At 45.1% G+C, this 25,753-nt stretch overlaps 1 protein-coding gene across 1 annotated transcript in view; it reads right to left on the bottom strand.

The window, feature by feature from the left end:
* NBAS (NBAS subunit of NRZ tethering complex) overlaps positions 1-25,753 on the bottom strand; it is a 678,694-nt gene that overhangs the window by 622,036 nt on the left and 30,905 nt on the right. The window contains 2 exon segments of the mRNA XM_044291127.1: positions 16,666-16,764; positions 18,859-18,992. Coding sequence (XP_044147062.1) covers positions 16,666-16,764; positions 18,859-18,992 — 233 coding nt within the window.

The raw sequence follows: 25,753 nt of genomic DNA, 5'->3' as shown, positions 1-25,753 counted from the left end.
GCTGCCTGCTGTGATCAAAAGGACAAGAAACTGATTTCTAGGAGCCATGGGGACCTCTCTGACCCCTACACAGATGTAATATCGCACAGCTCATTTCTATTTTTTGTGACAAGGGGGGTTGGGCACGGATGTAACCGCAGCTGTAGCTGCCCACGTACATGCAAGTCCCAGAAAGAAGAGATGTCTTTTGTGTCTGCAAATTTACACCAGGGGTGTGAAGATGACTCATGGGGCCCCAGGGCAAGACTAAATATAGGGCCCCTCTCCATTATGACCACCTGCAGTAGCAGCTTATGAGTTTGTTGGTTCCCCTACAGTACAGGGAGAATGCACACCGTGATGTTACAATAGTGGGAGAATGCACACCGTGATGTTACAATAGTGGGAGAATGCACACCGTGATGTTACAATAGTGGGAGAATGCACACCGTGATGTTACAATAGTGGGAGAATGCACACAGTGATGTTACAATAGTGAGAGAATGCACACAGTGATGTTACAATAGTGAGAGAATGCACACAGTGATGTTACAATAGTGAGAGAATGCACACAGTGATGTTACAATAGTGGGAGAATGCACACCGTGATGTTACAATAGTGGGAGAATGCACACAGTGATGTTACAATAGTGGGAGAATGCACACAGTGATGTTACAATAGTGGGAGAATGCACACAGTGATGTTACAATAGTGGGAGAATGCACACAGTAATGTTACAGTAGTGGGAGAATGCACACAGTAATGTTACAGTAGTGGGAGAATGCACACAGTAATGTTACAATAGTGGGAGAATGCACACAGTAATGTTACAATAGTGGGAGAATGCACACAGTAATGTTACAATAGTGGGAGAATGCACACAGTAATGTTACAGTAGTGGGAGAATGCACACAGTAATGTTACAGTAGTGGGACAATGCACACAGTGGTGTTACAGTAGTGGGACAATGCACACAGTGGTGTTACAGTAGTGGGACAATGCACACAGTGGTGTTACAGTAGTGGGACAATGCACACAGTAATGTTACAATAGTGGAAAAATGCGCACAGTGAAGTTCCAGCACAAGCATAATGCACACAGTAATGTCACAGCAATAAGGTTCACGGTGACATCACAACAGTACAATATGCATGGTGATTAAAGGAACTAAATCAGCGATATCACAGCGCAAAAATAATCCATATAGAACATCTGAGTAAAGATGGGCCTCTTAAATATTTGGCCCCATTGCAACTGCTATGTCTGCTACCCTGGTAGTTGGGCTACATGCACACGACCGTATGTATTTTGATGTCCGCAAAATGCGGATACGCAAAAAATACAGATAAAATCTGTTTTTTTGAGGATCCATTGTAAGACAAGAATAGGACATGCTCTAATTTTTGCGGGGCTACGGAACGGACATACGGATGCGGTGTGCTGTCCGCATTTTTTGTGGACCCATTAAAATAAATGAGTCCTCATCCAATCTGCAAAAAAAAAACAGCACGGACGCGGAAACAGAATATTCGTATGTACGCAGATGATTTACGCTGATCATCCCTCGCACTGCTGCATGGTAATGTAGCTAGTTTATAACATGGAAGCTCTATGGCATCACTAATATGCTGGTTAAAGGGCTTCTCTGGATCCAGCGAGTAAAATCAATAAATTATTTTATTCCATATAGAAAAATTTTAAATATACACACGGACATAGTGAAAGTCTGACGTGGTTCGACGGAAAAGGTCTTAGTCACAGACTAATTTGAATGTTTTCTATATGGTATAAAGGAATTTATTGATTTTACTCGCTGGATCCATCCGATATGTTTCAAAGGATTGACATTGGGTGTGAACACACTGCCAGGATCCGTGCCCGAGAAGGCTAATCAAAGGTATACCACCTGAGAGCTGGACTTCACTCACTACTTACAGAAAGGAGACAACACAAGGGACCTGCCAACCGCAAAGAAGTGACTACTACTTAGGGCTCATTCAGACGGCCGTATGCTGTCCGCAAAAATACTGAATGCTATCTGTTTTTTTGCGGATCCGCAAAAAAAACGGATAGCATTCAGTATTTTTGCGGACTAATAGACTTCAATGGGGCCATGTCCTGATTTTCACGAACAAGTATAGGACATGTTTCATTTGTTTTGCGGAACCGTGGAATAGAAAAGGGCCCCAAAGAAGTGAATGGGTAAGCATCTAATCCACCAAAAAACTGATTCGCATTTTTGCGGATAGCATACGGCCATCTGAATGAGCCCTTACGTGGCGGATTCCATGTGATCGCTCCGGTTCTCCCGGCCAAGCTCTGAATGCATGCTTAGGAGCCACGGTCTCTGTAATGTACAAATGTGACATGTCCTCTATGTAGCTGCAAACTGGTAAATCCATTTATTAAAGCAGATTTCCCTTGTACTCAGGGGTAGACCACTAATGAGGCCAGGAGAGGCGATCGCCTAAGGGGCAGGAGGGGAGGACAGCCGAAAGGCCAAGGGCTAAAGGAGAGGGGTTAGGTTAAGAAATTGGCATTGGGGAGAGGGGGGGAGCGCTGTTTCCGTTTTCGCCTCAGGCAGCAGAAAGGCTAGGTGTACCCCTGCTTTTATTTGAACACGGACTGTCTAAGGCCCTTTGAAGGGCATCTGTCAGCAGTTTTGTCCCTATGACACTGGCTGACCTGTTACATGTGCACTTGGCAGCTGAAGACATCTGTGTTGGTCCCATGTTCATATGTGCCCGCATTGCTGAGAAAAATTATGTTTTACTATATGCAAATGAGCCTCTAGGAGCAACGGGGGCGTTGCCATTACACCTGGAGGCTCTGCTCTCTCTGCAACTGCCGCATCCTCTCCACTTTAACAGGACCAGGCAGAGAGAACACCATCACACCTGGAACTGAGGGAGCGGCAGTTGCAGAGAGAGCAGAGCAGCTAGGTGTAACGGTAACGCCCCCATTGCTCCTAGAGGCTAATTTGCATATGATAAAACATGATTTTTCTCAGCAATGCGGGCACATATGAACATGGGACCAACACAGAGGCCTTCAGCTGCCAAGTGCACATGTAACAGGTCAGCCAGTGTCATAGGTACAAAACTGCTGACAGATGCCTTTTAAGGTAAATGAAGTTGGGATAGCTTGCATCTGAGATACATGTATGGCAACAAAATCCATCTAAAATGCCAACAAAATCTACGAGAGAAATAAAAAAAGCTGGAAAAATGTAATCCTATAGTCAATAAGTAAAAAAAATAAGAGAATTAAACTGTGTGCAGCCTTGACAGAAAACAAATAAAATGCTTTTTAGACGAGTCCTGCATGAGTAAGGGGGAGGTAAGCATCTCCACGGTGCCGTCCACTGATTACCAGGCACTATTTCATAAAAATTCATTCTACTGCAGCAACAAAGAAGGAAGGAATAAAAGAAAAAAATCCTAATTGTATGGGATGTGGCCGTAAAAATCGCCTGATGGATGATAAGTGCACTTTTAAATATTTAAAGCTCATGAATTTCATATGGTAATTGGAGATCCTTTTTTCTTTTATATATACAGAAGGAGCGTGGAGCGAGTTAACACTCAAGGTAATAATGGCGTTCTCCTGGGGGTGAACAGAAAGGATACTCGGAAAACCGTGACGCACCCCCAAACGTTTGCCTTAGGATGGGATCCGGCACCACGCTTCCACTTGTAAGAATAAGGAAAATGCAAAAATAGAACAACAACGAATCTGCAATTCTGCATTTAAAGGGAACCTGTCACCGGGATTTTGTGCATAGAGCTGAGGACATGGGTTGCTAGATGGCCGCTAGCACATCTGCAATACCCAGTCCCCATAGCTCTGTGTGCTTTTATTGTGCTAAAAAAAAAACACGATTTGATACATATGCAAATGAACCTGAGCTATGGGGACTGGGTATTGCGGATGTGCTAGCGGTCATCTAGCAAACCATGTCCTCAGCTCTATACACAAAATCCCGGTGACAGGTTCCCTTTAAAAGGCACCTGTCAGCAGATTTGTACCTATGACACTGGCTGACCTGTTCCATGTGCGCTTGGCAGCTGAAGACGTCTGTGTTGGTCCCATGTTCATATGTGTCCATGCTGCTGAGAAAAATGATGTCTTAATATATGCAAATGAGCCTCTAGGAGCAACAGGGGTGTTGCCATTACACCTTGAGGCTCTGCTCCTTCTGCAACTTCTGCGCCTTCTCCACTTCAATTTACAGTGTAAACGTGATCACCGTCAATCAAAGTGCAGAGGGCGCGGCAGCTGCAAAGTGAATAGAGCCTCTAGGTGTAACGGTAACGCCCCCGTTGCTCCTGGAGACTCATTTGCATATAATAAAACATAATTTTTTTTTCACAGCAATGCGGGCACATATTAATATGGGACCAACACATCCAGATTTTCAAATGCATAAGTAAAAGGGAAACTATGCAAGAGCTCAATATCTTATAAAAGAGAATGTATCACATTTTTTAAACTAATTTAATTCAGATATTGATGCAAATTCCTTTTTTCTAATCAGTGCTTATTTTCGGAATGCAGAATTGTATTTCTTTTGTTTTCTGCACATGATTATGGGGGGCGACCATCTTTTACGGGGATCATTTTATGGGGGCGGAACATCAGTTAACGGCATTCACAGATATATTTTACAGCGGCCACATGGACCCTAGGCACAATGGACACGAGAGGTCTACTACTTTCTGTGAGAGGGCACTGTGAGCATGCTCTGTGACCTGTGCAGCTGCGTCATCGCCTACTGTGCATGCTGGGTGCTGTAGCTACACCTAGGTGTTACCTTTCATGGTATTCCTGCTTTTGATGATAATGAAATGACTGCTCAGGAGTGTCAGGAACTGTCAGTCTATGATTAGGCTTAAAAAAAGGCCAAACGGCAAGATTTTAGGATTATTTTACAAATGCAGAGCATGATGTGGAAAACTAAAAATTACACCAAAAATTCTAAAAATATATATATATTATCATAAAAACAATAGGTCATTTTTCTTATGCTATATCCCGGGGATGGCCAACCTGAGGCTCTCCAGCTGTTGCAAAACTACAACTCCCAGCATGCCAAGACTACCTACAGCTTTCAGCCTACAGCAGGGTATGGTGGGAGTTGTAGTTTTACAACAGCTGGAGAGCCACAGGTTGGCCATGCCTGCGTCTATCGCCTTTATGTTTGCTTCAGTCACACAAAGAATAAGTGGTGTCTCTGTGCTGATGACCAAAACCAAAAAGCGCTCTAGTGAAATACCGGAGGGTCTGCGTCAACCTCAAAGAAACCTCAAAAGAGACTCAAAACTCGCGGCTACGACAGGTGAAGATCTCCATTAAACGTGTGCTCCCGTAGGTGTGCATGTGCTGAATATGGTACACAGCAAAGTTGATTGGTATCCATGACAACCAGGCATCCAAAAACTCGCTGCAGCATCAGACTGCAATATGGCACGGGAAGTTTTTTCTTTTTTTCATTTTCGCTTTTTTTGTGTTTGTTCCCACAAAAGCCATCACATTAGAAGAGCAGATGTATAATTTAGAAGGCTCTTATCAGGATGGATGGGATTCCCTGACAGCTGGAATGGAGCTGCCATATGAAGTTAAGGATAAGAAGAAAAAAAAATCTCTAAACCCTTTCTCTCAGGACTGAAGTAAAATTCATTATGGCAGCGCACAGTGGAGAGCAAAACAAAAGCGCTTTCCCCTTACACTGATCCTGAAGAAGAGGGAGGCACGAGCGCCTCTATTAAGATTAATGGAGCCATTGCTTCACTGCCTCCTAAAGCTCTCCGTGAGCAGACGGCTATTTGTGATGATTAAAGATTTCCTCCGACGCAACCCAAAGTAAAATGGAGCGCTATTTAGGAGGCCGAGGCGGAAATATGAAATATGAAGCTAAATCTGGAGTCTTAAAAGGGTTCTCCGGGCTACAGATCTACAGATGTCTCCTCCAGGTTGGTCATCAATATCAGATCGGAGGGGGTCCAGTACCGACAGAAGCTGTGTAGTGTACAGAGCTGGAGGAAGACCGTTCTGTGCACTCTGAACGGGCGCTGAGCTACAGTACACTGGCGCCAGGAACTACACAGTGCATCCGCTCCATATACTGCCTTGGGGCAGTACGGATCCGTTCGGGGCCGCTTGTCAGAGCCTTCAAATGGGACTCACAAGCAGAACCCCGAACACAAGTGTGAAAGTAGCCTAACCTTCTGTGACGGAATGGTTCAATATTTTTAATAACGCCCAATTAAAAATACGATTTTTAGCCCAAAATGAGTAAAATGCAATCATAAACAAAAATTACCTCCAAAAGGTGTACATAGCCTTTAAGTAAAAATAAAAAAAAAACTGCTAAATGGCAGGAAAGAAGTTAAAATAATAAAATAAGTTATACAGCACTTTCCAGTTCAAACCACCTCCATTACAGCTCTGATTCTCCAATCCTCCCCGCCCCTGCAGCCATGACGTCATGTGCACTGTACGTGATCACTGCAGCCAAACACTGGCCCCTGCGGTGTACAGCACAACACCGCTGAGGTCAGTGACAGGCTGCAGAGGTCATGACCAATATATGGTGCATGTCACTGCTGCAGTCATGTACACAAAGCACAGCTAAGTGGATGGGAGCAGAAGCACGGGAGCGCGTGGGGGGGATTGAACCGCTAAGCAGAATTTATTTTAAGGCTACTTTCACAATAGCGTTTTGGTTTCCGCTTGTGAGATCCGTTCAGGGCTCTCACAAGCGGTCCAAAAGGGATCAGTTTTGCCCTTAATGCATTCTGAATAGATAAGGATCTGCTCAGAATGCATCAGTTTGCCTCCATTCCGTCTCCATTCCACTCTGGAGGCCGACACCAAAACGCTGCTTGGTGTCCGTCTGACAAAACTGAGCCAAACAGATCCGTTCTGACACACAATGTAAGTCAATGGGGACGGATATGTTTTCTATGACACAATCTGGCACAATAGAAAACTGATCCGTCCCCCATTGACTTTCAATAGTGTTCGAGACGGATCCGTCTTGACTATGTTAAAGATAATACAAACGGATCCATTCTGAACGGATGCAGACGGTTGTATTATATGAACAGATCCGTCTTTGCAGATCCAAGACGGATCCCCACCAAACGCGATCCCCACCTTACTCAGATAACCCCTTTAAAGAGGAGCTGTCACATCTCCTGAAATGTCTATTTTAGGAAATATTGTATCCCTCATAAGGCAACAATTACGGAGCATCAATTTCTATAACTCTGCATTGTGCTGTTCCTCCTGTTATTCCTCCTAGAAGTTTATGAATTAATTGACATATTGGTGTTATCAGTTGAGGGTGTATTTAAGGGTAGTATTTTCTGTGTTGGCAAAAAACTGATGCGGAATCCTGCCCATTTCAATGGGAATTTCGGATGCGGAATCTGTGTCAATAATCTCGTAGATTGCAAACCCTTTCAGGCAGTGCCCTCTCTCCTTCTGTACCAGTCTGTAACTTGTCATGTTTATGATTAGTGCAATTGTCTGTATTATGTATGTGCACCCCTTATCATACGTACAGCGCTATGGAATGAATGGCGCTTTAATAATAAATAATAATAAAATAATGGAAAGCCACAAGCAGATAAAAATTGCTGAATTAACACACAGAAATCAATGGGGAGGATCTGCTTGCCTTTTTGCGTGCAGATTCTGCAGCAAAAATCCGTTGTGTGTTCATATTGTTACGGTACGGCCACACGGTCAGGTTTCTGGATGCAATTTTGGAAGCCGTGAATCATAAAAAGGAGAGAACGTTTAAAGTACTGATACAATTTCTCCTCTTTTTTGAATACTCTCCTGGTTTTGGTTTCGAAAACTGCATATAGCCAAACCAAATATTCAACCGTAGACAGTAGTTTTGGGGTGCTCGCCTCTCATCAGTAAGGAGTAGGATTGTGGCTGGCTGGGAGCGAAGCCTTGAACAAAGTCTCCATACACAGCTGGTCTCTTTAACCCTTTCAAGACCAAGTTATTTTTCACCTCTGTGACCACGTCTAATTTTGCAAATTTGACATGTGTCACTTTATGTGCTATTAATTTTGGAACGCTTTTACTTATCCAAACCATTCTGAGATAGTTTTCTCGTGACACATTGTACTTCATGATAGTCATAAATTTGAGTCAATATAGTTTACCTTTATTTATGAAAAAATCCCAAATTTACCCAAAATTTTGAAAAATTCGCAATTTTCAAAATGTCAATTTCTCTGCTTTTAAGGGTCCATTCACACGTCCGTAGAATGGGTCCGCATCCGTTCCGCAATTCTGAATGGGTCCGCACCCGTTCCGCATTCTCAATAGGGACGGAAAGGATGTGGACAGCTGTCCACATCCGCATTTCCGGAGCGCGGCTCTGGAAAAAAAAATAGAACATGTCCTATTCTTGTCCGAATAGGGAGTTCTATGGGGGTGTCGGCCAGGTGTATTGCAGATCCGCAATACACTGCGGACGTGTGAATGGACCCTAATATGTCTACTTTATGTTAGCATCATTTTGTAAATGTCATTTTATTTTTTTAGGATGTTAGAAGGCTTAGAATTTTAACCACTTAAGGACCACAGGTTTATACCCCCCTAGTGACCAGGCCCTTTTTTACAAATCGCCACTCCACAACTTTAGCGGTTTATTGCTCGGTCATGCAACTTACCACCCAAATTAATTTTACCTCCTTTTCTTCTCACTAATAGAGCTTTCATTTGGTGGTATTTCATTGCTGCTGACATTTTTACTTTTTTTGTTATTAATCGAAATTTAACGATTTTTTTGCAAAAAAATGACATTTTTCACTTTCCGTTGTAAAATTTTGCAAAAAAAAAACGACATCCATATATAAATTTTTCGCAAAATTTATTGTTCTACATGTCTTTGATTAAAAAAAAAATGTTTGGGCAAAAAAAAAAAATGGTTTGGGTAAAAGTTATAGCGTTTACAAACTATGGTACAAAAATGTGAATTTCCGCTTTTTGAAGCAGCTCTGACTTTCTGAGCACCTGTCATGTTTCCTGAGGTTCTACAATGCCCAGACAGTAGAAAAACCCCACAAATGACCCCATTTCGGAAAGTAGACACCCTAAGGTATTCACTGATGGGCATAGTGAGTTCATAGAACTTTTTATTTTTTGTCACAAGTTAGCGGAAAATGATGATTTATTTTTTTTTTATTTTTTTTCTTACAAAGTCTCATATTCCACTAACTTGTGACAAAAAATAAAAACTTCCATAAACTCACTATGCCCATCACGAAATACCTTGGGGTGTCTTCTTTCCAAAATGGGGTCACTTGTGGAATAGTTATACTGCCCTGGCAATTTAGGGGCCCAAATGTGTGGTAAGTACTTTGCAATCAAAATGTGTAAAAAATGACCTGTGAAATCCGAAAGGTGCTCTTTGGAATGTGTGCCCCTTTGCCCACCTTGGCGGCAAAAAAGTGTCACACATCTGGTATCGCCGTACTCAGGAGAAGTTGGGGAATGTGTTTTGGGGTGTCATTTTACATATACCCATGCTGGGTGAGAGAAATATCTTGGTCAAATGCCAACTTTGTATAAAAAAATGGGAAAAGTTGTCTTTTGCAGAGATATTTCTCTCACCCAGCATGGTTATATGTAAAATGACACCCCAAAACACATTCCCCAACTTCTCCTGAGTACGGCGATACCACATGTGTGACACTTTTTTGCAGCCTAGATGCGCAAAGGGGCCCAAATTCCTTTTAGGGGGGCATTTTTAGACATTTGGATCCCAGACTTCTTCTCACAGTTTCAGGCCCCTAAAATGCCAGGGCAGTATAAATACCCCACATGTGACCCCATTTTGGAAAGAAGACACCCCAAGGTATTCAATGAGGGGCATGGCGAGTTCATAGAAAAAATTTTTTTGGGCACAAGTTAGCGGAAATTTTTTTTTTTTTTTTTTTTTTTTTTTTTCTCAAAAAGTCTCCCTTTCCGCTAACTTGGGACAAAAATGTCAATCTTTCATGGACTCAATATGCCCCTCACGGAATACCTTGGGGTGTCTTCTTTCCGAAATGGGGTCACATGTGGGGTATTTATACTGCCCTGGCTTTTTAGGGGCCCTAAAGAGTGAGAAGAAGTCTGGAATATAAATGTCTAAAAAATGTTACGCATTTGGATTCCGTGAGGGGTATGGTGCGTCCATGTGAGATTTTATTTTTTGACACAAGTTAGTAGAATATGAGACTTTGTAAGAAAAAACAAACAAAAAAATATATATATTTCCGCTAACTTGGGCCAAAAAAATGTCTGAATGGAGCCTTACAGGGGGGCGATCAATGACAGGGGGGTGATCAGGGAGTGTATATGGGGTGATCACCCCCCTGTCATTGATCACCCCCCTGTAAGGCTCCATTCAGACGTCCATATGTTTTTTACGGATCCACGGATACATAGATCGGAACCGCAAAACACATACGGACGTCTGAATGGAGCCTTACATGGGGGTGATCAATGACAGGGGGGTGATCAGGGAGTGTATATCGGGTGATCACCCCCATGTCATTGATCACCCCCCTGTAAGGCTCCATTCAGACGTCCGTATGCGTTTTGCGGATCCGATCCATGGATGAGTGGATCCGTAAAACACATGCAGACGTCTGAATGGAGCCTTACAGGGGGGTGATCAATGACAGGGGGGTGATCAATGACAGGGGATGATCAGGGAGTGTATATGAGGTGATCACCCCCCTGTCACTGATCACCCCCCTGTAAGGCTCCATTCAGACGTCCGTATGCGTTTTGCGGATCCGATCCATGGATGCGTGAATCCGTAAAAGACATTCAGACGTCCGTATGCGTTTTGCGGATCCGATCCATGGATGCGTGGATCCGTAAAACACATGCAGACGTCTGAATGGAGCCTTACAGGGGGGTGATCAATGACAGGGGGGTGATCAATGACAGGGGGTGATCAGGGAGTGTATATGAGGTGATCACCCCCCTGTCACTGATCACCCCCCTGTAAGGCTCCATTCAGACGTCCGTATGTGTTTTGCGGATCTGATTCATGCGTGGATCCATAAAACACATACGGACATCTGAATGGAGCCTTACAGTGGGGCGATCAATGACAGGGGGTGATCAGGGAGTGTATATGGGTGATCACCCGCCTGTCATTGATTCCCCCCTGTAAGGCTCCATTCAGACGTCCGTATGTGTTTTGCGGATCCGATCCATGTATCCGTGGATCCGTAAAAATCATACGGACGTCTGAATGGAGCCTTACAGGGGGGTGATCAATGACGGAGGTGATCAGGGAGTCTATATTGGTGATCACTCCTCTGTCATTGATCACCCCCCTGTAAGGCTCCATTCAGACGTCCGTATGCGTTTTGCGGATCCGATCCATGTATCCGTGGATCCGTAAAAATCATACGGACCTCTGAATGGAGCCTTACAGGGGGGTGATCAATGACAGGGGGGTGATCAGGGAGTCTATATGGGCTGATCAGTGGTTTATAAAGGGTTAATAAGTGACAGGGGGGGGGGGTGTAGTGTAGTGGTGTTTGGTGCTACTTTAGTGAGCTGCCTGAGTCCTCTGGTGGTCGATCCTAACAAAAGGGACCACCAGAGGACCAGGTAGCAGGTATATTAGACGCTGTTATCAAAACAGCGTCTAATATACCTGTTAGGGGTTAAAAAAAATCACATCTCCAGCCTGCCAGCGAGCGATCGCCGCTGGCAGGCTGGAGATCCACTCGCTTACCTTCCGTTCCTGTGAGCGCGCGCGCTTGCGTGCGCGCGTTCACAGGAAATCTCGGCTCACGCGAGATGACGCCTATTGGCGTTAGCGTAGCCTGGGAGAGCCGCCGCAATGACGCCTTTCGGCGTTAGCGCGGCGGCAAGTGGTTAAAAGCAATTCTTAAAAATTTTAGGAAAATTTCCAAAACCCACTATTTAAGGAACAGTTCAGGTCTGAAGTCACTTTGTGGGGCTTACATAGTAGAAACCCCCCCATAAATGACCCATTGTAGAAACTACACCCCTCAGGTTAGTCAAAACTGATTTTACAAACTTTGTTAACCCTTTAGGTGTTCCACAAGAATTAAAGAAAAATTTGAGATGAAATTTCTAAATTTCACTTTATTGGCAGATTTTCCATTTTATCTTTTCTTTAACACATTAAGGGTTAACAGCCAAACAAAACTCAACATTTATTACCCAGATTCTGCGGTTTACAGAAACACCCCACATGTGGTCGTAAACTGATGTAAGGGCGCGCGGCAGAGCGCAGAAGGAAAGGAATGACGATTTTGCTAACTTTTTTAACCCTTTAGGTGTTCCACAAGAATTAAAGGAAAATAGAGATGAAATTTCTAAATTTCACTTTTTGGGCAGATTTCCCATTTTAATCTATTTTTTCTTTAACGTATCGAGGGTTAACAGCCAAACAAAACTTAACATTTATTACCCTGATTCTGCGGTTTACAGAAACACCCCACATGAGGTTGTAAACTGATGTAAGGGCACACGGCAGGGCGCAGAAGGAATGGAGCGCCATATGGTTTTTGGAAGGCAGATTGTGCTGTACTGGTTTTTAGATGCCATGTCCCATTTGAAGCCCCCCTGATGCAACCCTACAGTAGAAACTCCTAAAAAGTGACACCATTTTGGAAACTAGGGGATAAAGTGACCGTTTTATTGGTACTATTTTGGGGTACATATGATTTTTTTATTGCTCTATATTACGTTTTGTGAGGCATGGTAACCAAAAAATGGCTGTTTTGGCACCGTTTTTATTTTTTACAACATTCATCTGACAGGGTAGATCATGTGCTATTTTTATAGAGCAGGTTGTCACAGATGCGATGATATCAAATATGTTTACTTTCTTTGTTTGGTTGTTTCAGTTTTATATAAAGTTTTATATAATAAAAGCATTTTCCGAACGCCCTATTTTTTTATTTTTCTGCCAATCGTCTTGTGCAGGGGCTCGTTTTCTGCAGAAAGAGTCGACATTTTTATTGGTACCATTTTTGAGTAAATATAATTTTGTGATCATTCATTATTACACTTTATGGGGCAAGGTGACCAAAAAATTGGTTGTTTTGGAACATTTTTACAGCGTTCACCTGAGGGGTTACGTCATGTGACATTTTTATAGAGCAAATAATTACGGATGAGGAAATACCTAATATATGTACTTTTTCTTATTTATTAAAGATTTACACAATAATAGCATTTTTGAAACCCCCCAAAAAATTCTGTTTTAGTGTCTCCATAGTCTGAAAGCCATAGCATATTTATTTTTTGACTGATTGTCTTAGGTAGGGGTCTAATTTTTTTGGGATGAGGTGACAGTTTGATTGATACTATTTTGTGGGACATACGCCTTTCTGATCGCTTGGTATTGCACTTTTTGTGATGTAAGGTGACAGAAATTGCTTTTTTTGACACTTTTTTTAATGGCGTTTATCGGACAGTGTGGATCATGTGATATATTTATAGAGATGGTCGTAACGACCAACGGGGGGCGGTGATACCCAATATGTGTAGTTTATTTATTTTTTTAATCTCTTATAAATGAGCAGATATAGGAAAAGGCAATTTTTTTATTTTTTTTACATTTTTTAAATTTACATTTTTATTTATTTATTTTTCTTACTTTTTTAATTTTCACACTTTTTTATCAAGTCCTACTTGGATCTTGAAGATCCAGTGGGGCTGATGGCTGTACCAGTTTTACACTGATATATGGCAACACTGGACTACTTTGCAAGGCGCCCGGTTGCCATGGCAACCATCGGGTCGCCTCCATCGCAGCACGGCAGCCCGATGGTTGAGAGAGGGAGCCCGGCATCTAAGGGGTTACAGCAGTGTCAGCATACAGCTGACACTCGCTGCTTATGGTGGCGGTTCAGGAACAGAGCCGCCGCCATCATCAGATACAGCAGGGGCACCGCACAAGGGGGCACAGATGAGAGCTGGAGGGGGGGGCACAGATGGCAGGGGACATGGATGGGGGCAGGTAGGCAAAGTTGCCGGCACATACATAGTGCACGGCCGGCAAAGTGGGAGGCAGGGCGCACAAAAAGGGCCACAGATCAGGGCAGGGGGATCACATATTGGGGGAACAGATTGGGGGCACGGAGCATATGGTACCTGATTTCAGGGTCTGATCTGCACAGTGAAGATCAGACCTGAAACCGGCATTTTAACACTGCCGCGCTCCAATTGGTTAGTCTGCACAGTCCTGCCGGAATTACTGAGTTCTGCACTGTCCGTGACAGCAGCAGTGCAGGGTGAGAAGCACTTGGATTAAAGAGCTGCCATAACGTTTATATACGCGCTATCTGCACGGGGTATGTGCAAATAGCACATATATAGCCGTAAAGCAGTCGTGAAGAGGTTAAGGAGATTCAGCATCCTGCATTTGCTTAAAGGGGTTCTCTAGGAATTAAGAAAATTAAAATACTTAAATATTGCTTTATTATAAATATATTCCCAAATACCTTTCATTAGTTATAATGGCTCGTTGTGTCCAGGGATCAGTCATTAGGAGAAATAAATAAAATGGCCGCTGTCTTAGTACACACAAAACATGTCATAATTACACAGCAGGACAAGTTACTTCACAACACTGAGCTAAAGAGAAGCCCCATCCCCCTATCTGCTCTACTTATTAGAGATTATGATCCTGAATACAGCTGATAAGATCTTCAGCTGAATCTCTGTAGTAATGGAGTTCATGAGGAGACATGAAGTACAGATTATTAGAACAGGACAGACTGTGGTAATGTGGGGCTGTGGTAATGGAGACTGCAGACAAGTGCTGCTGCTCATTAGCCTCATCCTCGTCTCTGTACCTATGTCTTGTCATGAACTCCATTCCTACAGAGATTCAGCTGAAGATCTTATCAGCAGTATTCAGGATCATAATCACTGACAAGCAGAGCAGAGAGAAGGATGAGGCAGCTCTTTAGCTCAGTGTCCTGAAGTAACTTGTCCTGCTGTGTGATTAGGACAGGTTTTGCGTGCACTAATAGGACGGCGACCATTTTATTCCCCCTGATCCCTTAACAGAACAAGCCATTATAACTAATGAAAGGTATTTGGGAATGTATTTATAATAAAAGTAATATTTAAGTATTTTCAGTAATTTTTTTTTCACGATTCCCAGAGAACCCCTTTAATTCGAGGCACTGCACTGAGCCAGTCAGAATCCTACTCCGGGCAGAACACCTTGAAGCAGCTATATACCGATGGACATTTAGATTTTCCCGAGCCTTGTTAAAAAGTCAGACTTTGATTCATTGTGAACCACTTGCAGAAGGTGGCGCTAGATCGATGGTTCTCTTTCTCTGGAAGATAACGCTTAGCTTTTCTTTTTTTTTTACCATGGAGCATAGCCAGTAAGTCTCCATATTATAGAGCGCTGCTAAAAAGTCTCCATACACAGCTTGTCTCTAAGGAGAGCCTGCACAATACCCAAGCTGAGAACTCTGCAGTGTGTCATTCTTCTGTTATTCCTCCTAGAAATATATGCATATGTTTTCAACTTGGTGTTGAGAATGTGTTCCCACACACTTTTACATTGTCCAATCAGAGCTCCCTGTCTGGGGACACGCCCATTGACAAGGGGATCGGTAACAGTCAGTTGTCGGTTTATAACAGAGGCCACAACACAAAGAAAAGATGATCCTAATTGTTAATTCATGAGGAATACAGCCATTTATGAAAATAGGTAAGGCAGGTCCTCTATGCACTATGATTTTCCCTGTACACGAATGGGAGGAGACTTGTCGGTGATCCAGGCATCCCTGCGGACATCTCAAGCCTGCCGCGGGCTACTAACCAGTATAAAGGAGGACCTATCACCAGTCACTGTCTGAAACAGGCAGCACTGACGGGACAGTGTCAGACTGTGTAGGGACACACCGCCCACTGGTAGCACCCAGTTGTCAATGCAGTAACTCATTTCTAGGAGGAATATAAGAGTAACAGCAGAACACAGCGTTCTAAAGATTCTCCAGCATTATTTCACGAGTATTTACTGAAATAGACAGGTACTTTTTAAAGGGGTCCAACCCGGGCCCCTCATATCGGTTGCACTTACACTGCTCCCCGACGCATCACTCCAGATGCCCGCATGGCTGACGCTGCATCTCAAAACATCTGGAGACGGGGGGCAGCCAATAGCGGGTCTTCCTAGCATGGCGGGTGACGCTAGGGAGGCTCGTTCCGGTCACGGCCTGCTATTGGCTCCACCATATGTTTTGATCAGTGCGACAGGAAGATACAAGGTCAACTGTGCGGGCATCAGGAGTGACGTGGGTGCCAGGGTAAGTACAACCTGTATGAGGGGCATTATGGAGGTTGGATCACCTATTTTAAAGCTATTTTTCTCTAAAACGAGGCCTTCTATATGAGACACAGCTGATTATTATACTGGGACCTGTCGCCAAGTCACGATGCCTGCGGTTAGATCGGCACGATTTTGGTGACAGGTTCCCTTTATGTCTCTTCATACACAAAAGATCCGGCAGAATGAAGAGCTGCATTCATCTAAAATTCAGCAGAGAGATGGCCGAGAAGAACATTTGCTTTGCGCACTGAAAGGATTATATCCAACCGACCGCCAGTCCAGCACACAGGACACAGACAACCCAGTAACCTACCTGTGGTCAGGAAGGTAGACGACAGAGGAAATGCCCTGAGAATAATGACATCCGAAGTTGAAGCTGTGGCTCTCTTGATAGCTGTGGTTGGCCCCGACACTGTGATCAGAAGAACAGACAGACTGATGGACACACGTAATAACTGGTTTTGAGAACGTATGTATTTTATATAATAAAAGTATAATATAACATATAATACTCTTCCTATCCAGCACAATACATTGATTGCGTACAGTTAGGTTCACAGTAAATCTGTGCCCAAAGTTGGTGCAGAAGTCGAGAAATTCTCCTGATGTACACATTTAACATCCCTATAGACAATTGTTAAAGGGGTTGGCCACTAGTCTAACATTTTAGGCATTCTGAGGATAGGTCATCAAAATCTTTTCCTGGATAACCAGGAAGGTACAGGGTGTATGATGGTTACTGTTGGATGAAGGGATCAGGTTCTGAGAAACTATGGAAGCTGGGAATTAGGCCTCATGCACACGGCCGTTGTTCTGGTCCGCATCTGAGCCGCAGTTTTCATGGCTTGGATGTGGACCCATTCACTTCAACGGGGCCGCAAAAGATGCGGACAGTTGCTCCATTCCGTGGTCCGCAAAAAAATATATAACCTGTCCTATTCTTGTCCGCGTTTTGCGGACAAGAATATTCAGTTATAATAATGTCTGTCCATGCTGTTCCGCAAATTAAGGAACACACGCGGACGCCATTCGTGTTTTGAAGGTCCACGATTTGCGGACCGCAAAACACACAACGGTCGTGTGCATGAGGCCTTACTGATTGGGGCAGCACATTTTAGAGACCTGTTGAACAAGAGAAGCCTCGGAGATGGAAGTGCGAGGTTCAGATTATGGATAGAATGGATAACAAAGGTTGGGTGGTAGACAGATGATGGGGGAGATGTAGGGGGTGCAGCACAGTGGACCACTTTGTGGGTGAGAGTGAGAAGTTTAACCCCTTCAGGACGTCCGCCGCACACGTATGGCAAATTGGCAAATGTCTGCACTTTAAAGATGGCACCAGCTCCACAGTGAAGAAGGCACCGTAGCACCGGTCAATTGCAAGCGATGCACAGCGATCAGGCGAGCCTTTCAGTCCCTGTGGTCCCTATGAAGGATTTGAGGCAACCAACCCTGCCTGTGACTATCCCATAGGCTGCAGTGGTAATTCATTGCAGTCTATGGGACATGTGATCACACATTCAAGTCCTCTAGGGGGACTTAATATAACTGGGGGGGGGGGTAGAAAAAAGGTTTAAAAAAAAATAAAAAAAAATATAATAATTAAAATTGAACTGAAAAAATAAAATTAATAAAAAAATATATATTTTATTAGAATCGCCATGTCCAAAAATGCCCAAACTAATAAAATATAAACAAATTTATCCTAAACAGTGAATGCCACGGAATCCTATTTTGCGAAGCTTTGAATACAGAATTTTGGATTGCAGGGCTTCATAAATTCCCCCATAGTTCCCAAATGAAGTGGGTACCTGACCTAAGATTACTTATCAATGAATAAACATTGGGGGTCATTTAAAGAGGTTCTGCAGTTTGTTTTAACTGATGATCTATCCTCTGGATAGATCATAAGCATCTGACCGGCAGGGGTCCGACACCCGGACCCCCGCCGATCAGCTGTTTGAGAAGGCAGCGGCGCTCCAGAAGCGCCGCGGCCTTCTCACTGTTTACCGCAGGCCCAGTGACGTCACGACAAGTATCAACTAGCGTGAGCGGGGCTAAGCTCTGTTCACTTGAATGGAGCTTAGCCCCGCCCAGGCCAGTCTCATACAGCTGATCGGCGGAGGTACCGGTTGTCGGACCGCCGCCAGTCAGATGCTAATGATCTATCCAGAGGATAGGCATATTTCATGCACAGATTGAAGACCAACAGCCAGTTGCGCTGCAATCAGCGACTTTTCTCCGCTCACACCAGGTCTAAAAAAGTGGGCATGGCATGGGCAGGGAGGGGAGCGGCAGGCCCGTCTGATTTACAGTTTTCTAGGCTTGTTTCAGGCGTAGAAAAAGGTCTAAATCTCAGACAGCTAGGAAGCTGTCTTACATTCAGAACTGGCAATGGATGTGCCAAAGTTATAGAGAGACCTGCGCCTCTTCATAACTTCGGCAGATCAACCGTCATCCTAGGGCTTTATTAAAACCGGCATCTATCACAGTGTAACAGACCTACCTCACTAGGTAACTTTTCAGCTGCCCGCGGTAATTGATGGCTAGCAGTTCGGCTGACCACTGTGTGCTCGCTTTGTACTCCAGGAAGATCAGGCCAGCAATAGCATAACTCATATCCCCGGGGAAGCTGGTCTGCTGTAGATGGAAGGAGAAAGAACCTGAGTCAGGTCTATTTATTTCCAGATCAATTCTCATTAGCTGTATATATTTAAAGCAAGACAAAACCAAAAATCTATTTTCCACTTTGCAAACCAATGCAGTTGCTGAACTGGAACATGAAACTGTTTCCTGGCAAAATATTCGATTTTTGTGGGATATATTTTTTTTTGTATGGGAACCTGTAAGCAGTCCTGCCTGTGAGCAGCATGGTATAGAGCAGGAGAAACTGAGTAGATAGTTTTGTTAGAAAACATTCAGTATAACGTGCCATTTAATTATTCTGGAGTACAGTGGGCGGTCCTTTCAGTGAACTTTTTTGACACAATTTTTTTTTTGCAGTTTAAATAAATGATGTTCACTGTGCTGCATAAGCGGCATAGTTACTTATATTCTATGGGTCCTTGTAATTACCGCGATACCAAATATATAAAGTTTTGTTTTCTTATTACTTTTGCACAATAATAACAAAAAAATATTATGTTGTGTCAATGCATTTCAAGAGCCATATCTTAAAGTGTAAGGCCTCTTTCACACGGGCGTGTCCGGATTAGGTCCGGATGTGTCCCGGTGAATTGTGGCAAACCCGCGCAAGTAGGAACGCAATTGCAGTCAGTTTTGACTGCGATTGCGTTCCGATGTTCAGTTTTTATCGCGCGGGTGCAATGTGTTTTGCACGCGCGTGATAAAAAACCGACTGTGGTACCCAGACCCCGAACTTCTTCACAGAAGTTCAGGTTTCGGTTAGTTGTAGTGTAGATTGTATTATTTCCCCTTATAACATGGTTATAAGGGAAAATAATAGCATTCTGAATACAGAATGCATAGTAAAATAGGGCTGGAGGGGCAAAAAAATAAATAAATAAAATTAACTCACCTTAATCCACTTGTTCGCGCAGCCCGGCTTCTCTTCTGTCTTCATCTGTGAGCAATAGGACCTTTGATGACATCACTGCGTTTATCACATGGTCACATGATCCATCACCATGGTAATGGATAATGTGATGAGCGCAGTGACGTCATCAAAGGTCCTATTGCTCACAGATTAAGACAGAAGAGATGCCGGCTGCGTGAACAAGTGGATTAATAAGGAGAGTTAAATTATTTTGAAATTTTTTTTAACCCCTCCAGCCCTATTTTACTATGCATTCTGTATTCAGAATGCTATTATTTTCCCTTATAACCATGTTGTAAGGGAAATAATAATGATCGGGTCCCCATCCCGATCGTCACCTAGCAACCGTGCGTGAAAATCGCACCACATCCGCATTTGCTTGCGGATGCTTGCGATTTTCACACAACCCCATTTATTTCTATGGGGCCTGCGTTACGCGAAAAACGCCCAAAGAGGAGCATGCTGCGATTTTCACGCAACGCACAAGTGATGTGTGAAAATCACCGCTCGTGTGCACAGCCCCATACAAATTAATGGGTCCAGATTCAGTGCGGATGCAATGCGTTCAACTCACGCATTGCACCCGCGCGGAATACTCGCCCGTGTGAAAGGGGCCTAACTGTCATGTTTTCATATAAAAAAAACTAGATTTTTGTACTTATCGTAAAATCTGTTTCTCTTCCGTTCATTGAGGACACAGGCTTGACCATGGGTATAGCTTTTGCCGCTAGGAGGCGGACACTAAGCATACAAAGTGTAAGCTTCTCCCCTTCAGCTATACCCTTCCTACAGGGACTAAGCTAAATCAGTTTAGAAGCAAGACAAAAACCACACTATGTACAAACCCAGATCCACACAGGCCAGAAAAGGTCCATAAACAAAAGAATGGGTAGGAGCTGTGTCCCCCAATGAACGGAAGGGAAAATGATTTTACGGTAAGTACAAAAATCTAGTTTTCTCATCATTGGGGGACACAGGCTTGACAATGGGACGTTACAGAGCAGTCCCCAAGGGTGGGTATAACAAGCAACCCTCCTGTCAATCAGAGAACCGCCGTCTGCAAAACTCTACGCCCCAGAAGACGCAAAGGTGTGCACTCTATAAAACTTTGAAAAAGTATGCAAAGACGACCTGGTAGCCGCCTTGCATACCTGAAGGGCCGAAGCCCCGTGATGCACCTGGTCCTTAACGCGGTATGCTTCCACAATGGCCAAACAAATCCATCGGGAAATGGAAGACTTAGCCGCCGCCAGCCCTCGTCTTAGCCCCTCTGGAATCACAAACAGGGGATCTGTCTGCCGGAAAGATGACATCTGGGACAGATAGACTCGAACGGTTCGTACCAAATCCAGGGTGTGAAGCTACTGCTCCCAAGGATGAGACAGGTCCGGACAAAATGAAGGGAGAATAATCTCCTCATTTAGATGGAATGCAGACACCATGTTCGGCAGGGTGAAGGACCATTTTATCCTGATGGAGGATCAGAAAAGGCGACTGACATGAAATTGCCGCGACTTCCGACACCCTACGGATAGAAGTGATTGCCACAAAAAAAAAGGCCACCTTGTAAGACATGAAGTAAAGCGACACCTGCTGCAAAAGCTCAAACTGGGAAGACTGGAGAGTGTTGAGTACTAGATTCAGATTCCAAGGATCCAACGGAGGACGGAAAGGGGGAGCAGCAGGCGCGACCCCCTGCAGGAAAAACCAAACCACCGAAAGTGAAGCCAAATTCTGCTGAAAAAGAATGGAGAGATCCGAAACCTGCCCTTTGAGGGAGCTGATAGCCAGCCCCAAGTCCATGCCAGACTGCAGGAAAGACGGCAAAGAGAACCGAACGGGAGACAGCTGATGCCGCTCGCACCAACTAAAGTATGACTACCAGGTCCGATGGTAGATTCGGGAAGACGACCCTAAATTCGGGTGGAAGTTGGGCCCCTGCAACGGGAGGAATACTCCAGGGTTCCTCGGCGAGAAGAGCGACAAGAGACGCGTGCCACACCTGGCGCAGCTAATCGGGGGCCACGAGAATGACGGGCACTCCCTTGGCCCTGATCTTCCGGACAGTGCCAGAAAATGTTTCAGCGCCATCTCAGTCATGACTGCCGTGCTCCAGGTGCCGCCCTGGTGATTGATGTACGCCACCGCTGTGAAGTTGTCGGTTTGAACCCGAAACTGAAAAAAAAAAACTGAGATGGTCGGCCCAATGCCACAGAGAGAGCCGAATTGCCCTCAACTCCAGAACATTGATTGGAAGGGAGCGTTCCTCGCATGACCATACCCTTTGAACAGAGATTTTTCCCAAAAACCTGAGCTGGCAGACGACGGTGCGGGATCCTCAACCTGCAACGTCTCAATACTCGCCGTAATAAGATTGTCCACCATGGAGGACAGTTTGGACGACTGACCCTCCGGCGAGACAACATCCTTATCTGACCCCCCTCCTCAGAACATGCCTCTTCCACTGAGGACACTTCGGAGTGAGACTCTCTAGCAGGAGGAGGAGAGGCCAAGGAAACGGGAGACACAGACACCTTTTTGGGGAGGATGTTCTGGCCCGTTTTGCAGGACGGCCGCGATGGGCATGCGCCCCATGATCCCCAGAGTCAGACAATATTTCCACAATGGCCTTGTTGGTATTGGAGACATCCTGTACCACCCTAGACCGGGAACGCGCCCATCCCGGTTCTACCACAGGCTGGGCAGCAGAAACCATCGAGTCCGGGGCCCGAGCCACTCTATAGCGGAGCCGCACACGCAGAGCAGAGAGAGTCTGACTGAGGTGATGGAAATTTTGCACGAAACGATGCACAGGCAAAATGACTTACCAGAGAAACCGCCTGCTTCGGGAACTTGGGCCTGGGCTCAGACATAGTGACAACCCTGGCGCCTAAGCGAGGAAGAGGGGAAGGTTAGGCCCTGTAAGAAGGGACAAACAGCACTTACCCAGCCTGTGTCCCTCCAAGCAGCAAGACCAGGAGGTCAGTGTCCCGCCAGATGCTTTAAATTCTGGAAGTGGGCGGAGCCCACTCTCCAACTGCCCAGCTGCCGACGCGGGAGCACAGGCCCTACCCCCAAAATGATGTCAGACCTCAGTGCCCATCCCCCAACACTGGCCCTGAGCTGACGGGCGATGTTTCTAACACGAGGAGGCAGCAGGAGGATGCGGTGTGCTGATAAGGGAGCGGGAATGTCTAACCCAGAGGAAGCAGCCGCAGAGCAGGAGTAGCTGAAGTGCCACTGAGCCCTGCCTGCTGCACTGGAAAACGGACACCCCCAGATCAGTGCAAGTACATGACACACACTACAGGGTGACTGGACTGTTCCATCACCCTGCATACCCCCCTTCCCCCTCCAGCAGCAACCTCCTGGAGGGGCCCAGCCTCTTAGTGACCAGGTAACTTGGGGATGGGAGGGCACTGAAAAAAGAGGGGGGACACTCTGGGGCCAAATTTTTTTTATATATATATACACACACACACACACACACACTCACCTGTCCGGCATCTTCTGCCCCCCTGGCTCCAGCCGGATCACCACCTTCGGTGTGCGGCCCCTTGGGGAGGGACGCTACACCGGAACAGAGGGGACTTGCGGTGGATGGCTGTGGTGATCCGAATGCTGGTGGGATACAGGGGTTTTGTGGGAACCTTTGGTCCTCCTTTGCTTCTGGAGAACAGGAAGGAGCAGGGAATTTGGGGGACCCCCGGGTCTCCCATCTCCTGAGTGGGAGTGCAGGCTGTTTTTCGGACTGCCTGAAACTCCCGCTAGAAAAAAGGAAAGAAGAAAAATCAAAAAACCAGCAGACCTGCAACACACGGAGGTCTGCCTCCTACAGACACTAAGCTAAAAAACGATTTAGCTTGGTCCCTGTAGGAGGGTATAGCTGAAGGATAGGAGCTTACACTTTGTGTGCTTAGTGTCCGCCTCCCAGCGGCAACAGCTATACCCATGTGTGCCTGTGTCCCCCAATGATACGGATGAGAAATACATTTTACCATATGTTACTGCTGCTGCAGGATTATGCATAAAGCAATCTTTAGTTTCTTCACATACCACTGTTTTTATTAAGTTATTCCCTTAGTTATGGCTGTTTTAACCCCTACAATATGAGGATCTTTTCAAGATGGCCCCTCTGCCTGTTCTCTGTGGCCAAAACTGCCTTCCCTCACTTCAGATACACACTTGCTGTAGCCAGCAGCTTCCTGCCAGCCAATCAGATTGGATTACTGAGAGACACACCTCCTCACTCTGAAGGCATGCAGTATCAAGGACTGCCCCTCTGTCTTTTGTTTACATTAAAGGGAAAACAGAAAAGCCCTAGCAACGGTCTATTAAAGGGGTTATCCAAGACTATAAAATGATCCCCATATACCAGGCCCCTCCAAATGAATAAACATACCTGGCTCTCCACACCGCTTCTGGTCCCCGCAGGGCCGCTGCTGCTTCTCCCCGTGTGCGGATAAAAACATCTGGTGTCGGGGGAAGCAGCCAATGACAGGCAGGGACAAGCCTCCCTGGGGTCAGCCACGATGCTATGGAGGGTCGTCCCGCCTGCCATTGGCTTCTCCCACCCGACACCGGATGTATTCATCCGTGCATGAGGAGAAGCAGCAGCGGTGCAGGGAGCCAGGTAAGTAAATTCATTGTGAGGAGTCCGGTATGTCATAAAATGAATATACTTTTTTTTCCCCTTTAGAAGTTCAGGTGCCTACAGCACTTTGGAATCGGTACACTTATATACTGCTGACATGTCAGCGATGTACTGGTGTACAGATTCCACTAGGGCTGCAGTGAGTTATGTACAGGCCGGAGCGCACATCACTGCCCCTGCCTGTGCCTGCTGTGCTAAAGCCTGGCATGTGCTATATCAGGCTGTAGTGGAAAAGGTGCAGGCAGGAGCAGCAATGTGATATACAGAGCTCCTGCCTGCTCTCGCTCCGCTCAAAGACTTGCATACCACATCATTGTAGGCTTTTAGCAGAGCAGAGGAGGCGCAGGCAGGAGCTCACACAGCACATTGCTGCTCCTTCTCCACTAAAGCCTGATATAACACATTGGATGTGCTATGCCAGGCTATAGCGGAGCAGGCACAGGCAGGTGCAGCGATGTGTGCTCCGGCCTGTACAGTGCAGCCCTACAGTGGACTCCATACACCAGCACAGCGCTGACCGTCAGTGGTATAGGAGTGTGCAGATTCTAAAGTACGATAGACTCCAGAACCTCAGGTGTCTATTTTGTAAAGGAAAACATTTAAAAAGTATATTTACAAATGTTCATTTGTTTAGAATAGGTTTTAGTAAAGTATTTTCACGTTTAGGTACACTTCAATAATTTTTTCAGTCTATGTAACCGTAGGTGGCTTGTTTTTGTGGGAGTCAATGCAGTCAGGCGGGGCTAATTTAATATCTGTGATTAGTCATATACATTGGATTAATTGCCCAGACCAACACAAATACATCAATTCAGTGAAAAAACATACTTTGCTAATTATTTCAGAGGTCCTAAAACTGTTCATTGAAACTATATATATATATATATATATACACACACTGTATATAATCGCTGTACTTTTAGGGGTTGAGCACATCTCACACATTGGTGGCATATGGCTAGGATACTCCACCAATGTCAGATAGGTACGGGACCCAGAGGTGGGTCCTGCACCTATCTCTAGAAAGGGGCCCTCAAAGCGAAGTAGAGCACACATCTCTTTCGCGGCCACAATCCATTCACCTCTAAGGGAGTTCCGTAAATAGCCGAGCGATTCCTCCAATTCTAATAGAAGTGAATGGAGGGTGGCTATAACCTCCGCCACTTTCTGGCGAAAGTTATAGTAAAGGCG

Source organism: Bufo gargarizans, chromosome 4, assembly GCF_014858855.1.
Source record: "Bufo gargarizans isolate SCDJY-AF-19 chromosome 4, ASM1485885v1, whole genome shotgun sequence".
Taxonomy (NCBI): Eukaryota; Metazoa; Chordata; class Amphibia; order Anura; family Bufonidae; genus Bufo; species Bufo gargarizans.
Note: the sequence above shows the minus strand (reverse complement) of the source record. Positions and strands in the feature narration are given on the sequence as shown.